Source organism: Bactrocera latifrons, unplaced genomic scaffold (assembly GCF_001853355.1).
Source record: "Bactrocera latifrons isolate USDA-ARS-PBARC rearing strain unplaced genomic scaffold, ASM185335v1 scaffold_204, whole genome shotgun sequence".
Classification (NCBI taxonomy): domain Eukaryota; kingdom Metazoa; phylum Arthropoda; class Insecta; order Diptera; family Tephritidae; genus Bactrocera; species Bactrocera latifrons.
The window spans coordinates 538,576-548,813 of NW_017535564.1; the positions used below are offsets into that span (position 1 = coordinate 538,576).

General features: G+C 37.3%; 1 protein-coding gene across 1 annotated transcript in view; it reads left to right on the forward strand.

Moving 5' to 3' along the window:
- The window catches only part of LOC108968144 (dystrophin, isoforms A/C/F/G/H), a gene marked incomplete at its 3' end in the record, with an annotated part of 344,088 nt that extends 335,391 nt beyond the window's left edge, over nucleotides 1-8,697 (forward strand). Inside the window, 2 exon segments of the mRNA XM_018931935.1 lie at nucleotides 1,649-1,799; nucleotides 8,574-8,697. Coding sequence (XP_018787480.1) covers nucleotides 1,649-1,799; nucleotides 8,574-8,697 — 275 coding nt within the window.
- Between the last annotated feature and the right edge of the window lie 1,541 nt (nucleotides 8,698-10,238).

Below are 10,238 nucleotides of genomic sequence, written 5' to 3' on the forward strand. Positions count from 1 at the left end.
CTTATTCGCTGAAGGTGTGACCACCGAAATATATCAACTTGCATCCAACAAAATTTGCAATCTTGCTGCAAAAATGCCCACTTGACAATTTCCAGTAAGAACTTCCGAGCTTGCGATGTTCTACTTTAGGTCAAAAGTATCTTGCAGCGACGCAGAAGCTGGTCGTCGACCAATGYCTGTCAAGCGAGCACGCTATCCATTTATATACACTGTTAGAACACAAGACGACAACGGCAATCCAACTCGTTCTCACTCCGATATGAGCGGTGCAAGGATGCTTTCTCTTGTTAAGAAAAAAAAAATTCAACGATTCTGCTGTGACTACGCGCACCGTAGAGTCAGAGTCACAGTTATCAAGCTCAACGCTAGTATTGCCGTTCTGCTATCTCAGGGAATGCTCAGGGAATGCTCACCTTCCTGAAAGAGGTTACATTTCTAAGCAGTATGTTTACTACTAATTTAGTAGCAACCTCTTCTGACTGTAAMCCATTAAAGAGGTCTAGTAGTCTAAAGCTAAGCTTAATTGGGAATTCTTTACAGCAAATTGCCAGCTGCACCTTTTCTCCAGCGACTAATTTTCATTCACATATCCTTTGCTTGTATTTGAGCAGTGAAATTGTCATTAAGAAAAACTTCTACGACACATTGGTTTAGATTATTGYGGAGTTGGTTGAAGGAGCATTGGCTAAAGTAAAATTTTTGTACAAAATGTCATTGATAYGGATTCATACTGGGTTGGGTTAGGTTAATCTGATACACCACTGAGCCACGCATAACCACTTTGGTCCTTTGCGATACCAGATGAAGTTCAGTTGCCAAGTCCAATAGGATTAGGTAGTAGGAGTTTAAGATGCTTGCGCTTAACACGAATTTTAACAGACTCTCCCTGTCGATAGCTCCTCCAGTGTATCTTACCGTGGTTACCTCAGATACTTACAACATAGTCTTGGCGGGGCAAGTGCACAGAAGATGCTCCATCGTTTCGCTGGTGCCTTGCTCTAGATATTTTCTGGAGTTTTCTCGATCTGTCAGCCCCCTGTTTTTTAAATATTTCTTAAATTTTATTTGTAATTCTTTTGGGAAAGTAATACTTTAACTTAAAAATTAAAAAAAAATGTGATTGTTAGAAATTGCTTACAATTAATTAGCTTCTTCGAATACACAATCTAGTAAAAGCACCAGCTGTGAACTGCATACTTTATCACCTCCCACAGTTACACAGTAAGACTTGAGGACCGCCAATTTATAACACCTTTAACGAGCGCGTGAAAAGTGGGAGAAATAAAATTTAACAACTCTATTGTTGTGGAATTTAAAAGGACAGCAGCGACAAATTGCTCAATTTATATTTTCCCTTTCAGCCATTTTCGTACATTTGACACCCATTTTATTGAAGCAAATTAAATTTCATCGCAACGCTACAATTTGCATAATTTCGACGATTTTTCTTTCTACTTTTCTACTTTTCAAGTCCAACCCCGAGTGGGATATGCCGCAGCCCTCACTCGWGCAGAACGCATCATTTTACCCAAATTATATTATTATTAGCATTTTTTTATTGCCAGCGCTAACAAGCGCCTTTTCTTCYCATTACTTGACACTCTCATATTTACGCATACACTTCGTGTGCGYTCTTTTTCATTCGCAGAAACCGTTTGGAGTCGAATTCGGAGCATTGGAATGCGTTGCTGTTGTCGCTGCGCGAACTCACCGAATGGGTTATACGCAAGGATACCGAGCAGTCGTCGCTGAGCGTTGGCCCGTTGATGGGCGACGCAGCCAGTCTACAAAAACAATTGGTAAGTATGTTGTCGCCGAAATCAGCGCTTTAATGTTGCATGCAAGCAGGGTCAATTTATAGCGGTAAAATTAAATTGTCCCGTTATTTTATGCCTTCTTTTCGGGTGTCTTTGCAATAATTTKATTATCATTTTGATAATGGCAGAWATTATATAACGTTAAAGTAAAGGAAATCCCAGGGAGAGCACTTAATTTTATTGACTAATGACTGTTCTAGTGTTGAAAGAGAAYAGCAGGAAAAAACTAAACCTACGACCTTTCTCCATATTTATTTTTCCGAGGATAGCGACCTCATGATCCTAACCACCGATTACTTCTATACTATACATTTCGGGAGCATATAATATGGTTACCGTGGGTCAAAACCTAGCGGATATTTGTGAGATGCTCATGGAAATTGAAAACTAAACCAACGTTGGTCGTTTCTCAAAAAAGCGTCCGATAAGTGGTAAGGAGTATCATATCTGTCTTCTAATTGGAATAACAGAAGATTAAAAATTGCGGTTATGACTGGTTTTATTAGATTTATTGAGAATAGAGAGAAAGAGAGACATAACGAGTGACTTAAAAGTGATGCCCAAACGCACACTACCAAACTGTGTGCTTGTGTTGGAGTATAAGAGAGATTGGTGCTACACCCAAAAAAATAAAAAAAAATTAGTATTAATTAATATAAAAAAAAAATTGAAAGTGATTCGACAACTTTCACAAAATTGTGAAATTAATGAAATTCCTTATTAATTTTTTTCAATTACAAAAAATAAAGACAATTCACATGTCAAAAAAAAAAATTAAAATTCAAAAAATTTTAAATATTGAATTTATGTTGAAGTTTTCACCTATGTAAACGGCTGTATCAAAAAATTAAAACTCAATATTTTCATGGTTTTGAACAAACTTATCTAAATCTAGTTCTTTATACGAAGTAAGTCTTCAAGGTGCTGATCGCTAATTTTATTTCTAGTATTTGATTTTATTAATTTCAAAGTGGAAAACGAAACTTCGCAACAATAAGTAGTTCCAAACATTGAAAAGATTACCGAAAAAGTTTTCGGAAAACAAAAACTTGTTTTCCCACTCAATATTAAACATAGTAAAATTGTTAATCAGCGCGCACATACAAATTACATGCGTAGCAGTCAACAGTCGTTGATCAAGTGATTTTCAAATGCACATCATCAATTTTCCACAATGTATAGAGGGCGCTTGACTAATACGTGTGAGCGAATCTGTGAGAGAGCAATAAGGTCGGCCGTCCGCGGGCCAGGTAAAGCGCTTCACTGACGTAGACTCAGGATAGAGTAGACGACAATATATGCAGAAAGAGAGGAAGAAGTAGGGAGAAATACAATATATTGTCAATAAATGTGAACATTGCTCACCATCAGGTTGAGTTCCTCAAACTTTTATTCAAATTATTTCAGAACAGACGCAAAGTATTAGATTATAGAGGTACTCTTTATGCGGTCAGCTCTTAGAACACCACCAATACACCACAAATCACTTTGTTGTAATATTCACCTTCTGCTGTCTCTTATACACATCTAGATGTGTATAAGAGACAGCCAATACACCACAAGATTACTTTGTTGTAATATTCACCTTCTGAAGTGAGAGTATTAAGAGACCTGTTAGGTATTATCTCAGGACACTCTCGCCTGCGGACTTTGCTCTATTAACTTTTGGGATAGTAATAAAATATCTAATCCTTTGAGGGTTGAGACGGGATATCTTTTACTCTCCACTATCTTCCAAAAGAATATAAATTTATATGAGAAAAGAATCAGAAGATAGATTGCCTAGCAAAAAGATGCTTAGTGATATAGACCAACAGATAATAAAGTTACGACAAGAGCAAACTTCTCTGCAGAACTGACTGGTTAGCTGTAGACTGGAAGTCAAGGAACTGAGTTCATTTCAGACAGCTGAACTTATCAGAAGGGCTTGAGGCCACTTCTTAATACAATTTTAATTTTTCAAAGCTGGGGATGTGACATGCTAAATATTTAAAACAAAAGTCCAACCCTCTCTCGTTTATATTAAAAATGAAAAACTGTTGGACTGACGTAACTTAAGGTTTGCAACAATTTTTCAAGTAAGCCGCGATGTTGCAAAGCAAAAGCATTGATCATCATTTAGTTTATCAAAGCAGCAGCTGAGTGTCACCTCAGACTCTAGGAGAACTGTAATCTTTAATAACAGTTTGTGCATCTTCAGACAAACCTCCGACTAAGCCAGCTTTTATGTGACACTACATCCAGGAATATTGCCAGCGCTCTTTTTTTRAATTGGCAATCACTTTGTGAGCACTTTTTTTTTGGTTCCGATGCAAAATCTTCTTACATTTTTGCGCTGACAATTTTCTGAAATAAATGCCATATATGTCGCTAATTGCACACACCTAAACATATGCGTCTGTCGACAACCGGCTGAACTACATAGTGGCACTTTGAGTGTTTTCGCAAGTAATTGCATGGAACGAACTGAAATATAATTTATGGCTATTTTTGCCATGGTAACGGCATGAAACGCATGACGTTTCCTGCCAACGCCACAACAACCCATGCAAGCGGAATCATCTAGCAGCACCCACTGCCAAACCTAGGCCAACAACTGACACACACACTCTCTTGAGCCTTTTCAGCATGGCCATCATCACTATTCACCACCGGAATTCCACCAACCGACTGCCAGCACCAAGTTGCCCTGATCCGCTCGACTGACTGCCTTACACATTATATTCCGTTACGCTTGTCCTCTACTCTCACCCCTTTGCCGCTGCATTGTTATCCTTCCCATTTACTCTCTAAGCTCGCCTATTTATGTTGTGAGCTCTACCTTGCCGTTTCGTCTTAATGCGTTGAGGTCGCATGCGACTTGAGATTTAATGGCGTATGAAGTGGGTTCATTTTTGAGGTTAAGACAATTTTGAGATTTTGACAGCAAGCCAAGTGGCGTACTTGTGTGAGTWCTGCGAKCGGGTGTACGAGCCGGGGTTGCCAGATGCGACAGTTCATCTAAGCACATATTTTCTGCGTTATGTATATTCATCACTTATCTGGTCGCATGTTTGTTGCAACTCATATATGGCAAATGAAAGGGTTACGCTGTGGCGCTCATCTCAGTGCCTTTGKCTGTGTGCCGAAGTGCGTCTATGTCATTTACTAATGTGTGACCTCCTTTCAAGTGGTTACCCTGCCACTCTATGCTCGCGCACTTTGCAAGTTGTTAGACGCGTTTGTACTGGTGTAGTACTGGTAGTCATATTTCGTTCGCAAGGAAGTTGTGTGTTTATGTTCTTCTTTCACTTTCACGAAGTGACCTTTTTCTGTTTTAAATGGTATTTTTGTAATTGTGGAGCTCATTCGAAGTTTTTARGCACTTTATGGCATCTATTAGGCAGTGAAAGTGAAGTTTTTAGTAGAAGGCATAACAACACAACAATTTACAAATTTAGGGCGGAGTAATTATCTTATGGAAAGAATTTAATTCATGTTACAGTTTAGTAGAGTTCAAACTGAAAATCCGAAATGCAGAAAAAATAGAATTCCGACATATTATTCCATGAGCTTTTCCCTCTAAGAAAGGAAACTAAGGATATAGTGGCTTCTTGGATACGGCAGTTCAAACGATCATGGAAGTTCTCAGTCATACTTTGCTTGCAGTCAGTCTAAGCTTCCCCAGTAACTCAGAGCAACATGTTGACATTTCTTAAAAACATAAAACATTTTTAATAATATCCACAACCTAACGGTTTTTCATAATATCCACTAACCACTGGTGCAACAGAGAATTTTTCAAGTTTCACAGAGGTCGCAACAAATTTCGTGGTCAATCACCTTAAAAATCTCTGGCTTGAAAACGATTTTGGACTCATAGTCTCTTAGGTAAAGTTATTCAGAATTATCCGTAGAAAATTTTCCGCTTAGAATATTTTTCCATTGTTTTGGCTGCTTGTAAATCAACCCGTTCGAATATACATATCTACTAATTTGTTAATATGAGCTGAAGTTTACGTGGTGAGTCAACGCTTTTTGCAAAGTTCAATACAGACTTAATATCTAAATCTGATCTTYATCAAAATCATTGACTATTTCGTTTCCTGGAGTGCCCTTGTGGCTTGGAACCCAATATACTACAGCTCTCAGGGAGGCACTATATCTACGGCCTCTGATTCTATGGAAATTCTCTGATGCAAAAGGATGTGGGAGTATTGCTGTAAGTTTAGCTTGGCTATCGACGTATATATTCATATTTGGCTGCAGGGGTCTTTTCCTTAAAGACCTAAAAGATACTGCAATATTCTGGTATTCTGAAGAGCTACCTGAGATCTAGTTCGAGCGATCCAGGCGCCCACTACATCAGCCATTTTTGGTCCTCCGATATACATATGTAGGAATAATAAAAGTTTCCTTATTAACAAGCACCAATACCGCCTTCTTCGATKTTGGCATAACAGTCTGTATACAAAAGCGCTAATTCTCTGAAATCTGCTGAGCAAGAAACCTTCTTTTGAAGGAAAGATCTGAAATTGTAAATTCTAAAAAATCGTTCAGTGACGGTAATTTTCTGATTGATGAAAAGGGAATCGATATGTTCAATTCAGTTTTGCTTTTGTAAAAAGTCGAATTCTCTTTTAAAAGGATTTTCATGGAACCCAATCACAAGTGTTTAGGACTTAATACTTTGAGATTATCAAAGCAAATATTTTTATATCCATTTTTTATATGTGATTTTAAATACTTTGAGGTAATAAGTCTCATCCGACGCTGATTATAACTATTGACTGTTGGTGTTTTTAGGTTGCTTGTCCCAAATCCAGCGCGCAACTCTATGTAGGGGATATTTCGCCTTCACACTTTAGCTCGCCTTCAGCTGCTTGAGTCATATGTAAAAGAATCGTTACTGGCCACTCCCAAGTTAACGGCGATCAGAGAACTTTCCTCACTTGCGTGAACTTCTACACATGACTCCATCCTCCACTGCAAAAATTTACCATCATTCAAAACTGTTTTGCTTCCCCGCAAAGACAATGACCCTTAAATTTGTTGCATAGTGTTATCAGTTTTACCCCAATARAAGCATTTTACTCAGAAAGAATGCAATTTATGCAAGTTTTCTCAACTTGCTGGACTTTTCCAATTTACAACTATCCAACTATCTCCGCCAACTTCCTTCTACAAATGCCGTGCATGCCTAAACCTATACCTCGAACTAAAGTTTTTTTTTTTTTTTTGGAAGCTAGTCCAAGCAGAACACTTGCAGGTGTCTACGACTGTAATCAACTCCATTACATTGTATTTTCGTAACTAATTGTTTAATGACCCTTGTCCAACTTTCACACACAAAGCCACTAATGTTAACGATTGTTTGTGGGCACACAGGAAGAGCGCCCATTCGGAGTGGAAATCACTTAAGGCTTTGGCGTGATTGTTTACACAACTATTCGTGGTATGTTGTGGTGTTTTGGGGAGACTGTGCGTTAGAAAGCAACGCAAATAAAACTAAAAGCATCGTCGGACACTCTGGTGGTCATTCGCATTTTGGCGAAGTGAAATTTTCATTCGACAGCAAGAAATCCGGCTAAACGCCACAGTTCACACAAGCAAAGCGAAGAACGCAGTCATTTGGACTCGATTCGGCTCACATAAGCTGTGAAATCATACGAAATTCAGTCACATAAGGATTTTGCCACTCTGCTCATATAATCGTGCCTTGCCGGTGGCGGTGTCTGCGCACAACAAAGGAGTGAATTCTTTTTCTCTCTTCTCATGTGGAAAAATTCCCTAATACATGGAGCATAACAGTTCGAGTTTATATTTGTGATAATTTTTTTCAAAACTTCACCATTTCTTTTGAAAATGTTTTGATCTCAACAGTAATCAAATAGGAGCCTTCATTGATGATAGGCAATTATTTTTCAGTAAAGGAGCATTTTCAGCACACATGGAGTCGTTGAAAGTCCGAAAATTGCGAGCATACTCTCTGCTGTTCAAATATTGTCGTAACAAGATGCAGGAAGAGGTCAAAAATAGAGATTTTTGCAGATGGCAAATGTAATTTATTTTTGATACCGGACGTCGAGAGAACTTTCGACGCAAAACTAAATTGATCGCTATGTATTCTTCCTAAAGCTTGTTTAGCCTAAATATGTATCGTGAAAAGGTACGTGTCTTAGCTAAAATTAGTTTAATTATAGACTAATCGAAGTTCCAAACCTATATTCAAACTAGTAGAGTCTCTTATCAAATAATTTAACTAAKTTATTTGAGTTAGCCAATATTTTAGAAAGGCATTTTGGAAAGGAAGCATTTTTACTTATAAGTACAAATACTTTCCCGATCCAATCAACTGAACTATGAAGAAACCTCAAGTTAATAATGCTTTGGATGTAATTATGAGCTAAATAATTTATTATTTGGCAAATTTTAGAGAAGTACTCGTGAAAAGTACCAGTTAGTTGAAGAAGAATAGTTTGCTGCTTAGTTGGATGGTTTTCAAATCGAGCAAGCTGAGCTGGTATGTATATAGTATGTCTATCAATTCCTTTGCTTCCTTTTAACGCTGTCTCTTGCTCTCTTGACAACATTTTTGCTTGTTTAAATCAATATTTTCCAAGAACCAATCAACGCCATGCATTCTTTATAAATAATTGTATATCGTTATCAATACAAGTAAATTATTAATTTGAATGCAACACAGAAATGGCAGCCCTTAAAATTTGCTCTAACACAATCGAAAAATACATTTACCAACACAATTTCTACTTGCAGGACGATCATAAGGCTTTCAGACGTCAACTGGAGGACAAACGTCCCATTGTCGAAAGCAATTTATTGAGTGGACGACAATATATTTCGAGTGAGCCACCTGTGTCGGACAACAGCGATACGGAAGGTGAGTAAAATCGGCATGAAAATGCACAATGTTGTTACAAATACAATGCCAGGCGCCACCAATACAGACGCACAAAAGCGCACGGATGTTGTGATGAAGGCGCATATGGACAGGGATATTTATATATGTACATGCACGTGTTTGATGTATCAATAAATAATCAATGAAGCGCACACACATATATACAACACATTTTACACATATATATGTATGTGTGTGCATATAAGAGCCAGTCCTTGTCTGGTGTTAATAGCATTAAACAGTCGGGATCATCGTGCGACACTCAATTGCCTTTCCAAAAACGGGCTACGCTGAGCAATAGCCATGCACACATGCMTACCTTTAGGCATACAAGCGTATGTGTTATTGGTAGAAACCAATTCAGTTGTAGTCATATATGTATGTGTGTGTATTGGTGTTAAATGGTATCTGTTTGTGCAGCTGCAAAAAGAAAAACAAACATTTACCCATCAGAATTGTGTCAATTCAAACACATTGCAACACCATCAACTGCTCAGTAGGCCATTTGCAGTCAACGATAAGTGGTGGAATGTTGCTGACACGCAATTGCTGTTGYTATTGTTGTTGTGGTRTAAGATAGTAACGTCAATTGATATGTACTTCTAATTGGAGAGTATTGTTAGCTATCCAACTAAAATAGGTCATGTGGTTGTTATACTTAGATGCAACCAACATTAATCGTAATGTAATACATATATGTATATATTAGGCTCTCTGTTATTGCTCAATTTGATTGCTATTTGGGAAACGTCTTTTCAGTTTTTGCCCTAAAAATAAGTAGCTCTTTATTTTCAATTTCAATCACGACTTTCCGAGTTTGAGCATTACATTGCTCTCGATTTACTACACCATATTAGATAGATGTACGTATCATTAAATTTTAATCTCCCGCTGTCAGATATAACCAATATATAACCACTTTATAACCAAAACCAAATTTTGCTTCATTATGAGTGGTTTCTATTATATCGTTTTTCCTTCACCTGTAAACTTAAGAAAAGTGATGACACGTTATTTTGGATTTCAGGTGACGATATTTCTTTTCCATAAAATATAATATGGAATTTTTTAGAATTTTGCATTAAACAAGTAAATCTACCGCATTGAAACAATTTTATTATAATGCATAATTTTGCGTTCTACACAGATGATCTACAAGATTTGTGCCATTAGTAACTTTCCTTTAAAAGTTATACGCAGTTAAACTTATATATTGTATCAAATGAGTTAAGCATTTATACAAGTGCTTTTTGCATTCTGTGTTGCTTATACGACATGGTGTACCCTATAAACTAATCGTTTTAGAAGTTGCAATAATCATGATAATGGTGAACAAAAACCTAAAACGAGAGGAATATATTAACACATATGTACCGGCTACTCTTGAAAACCGATTACCTTTTATTCCCTGTTTCCCAAAAAAGGCAACACGCAAGAAAAATAGAAAGTAGTAAAAAGAAAATATTTCATAAATTTTCTACCGGGTACTCTTAAAAACCGATTACTATTACCTGTTTCCA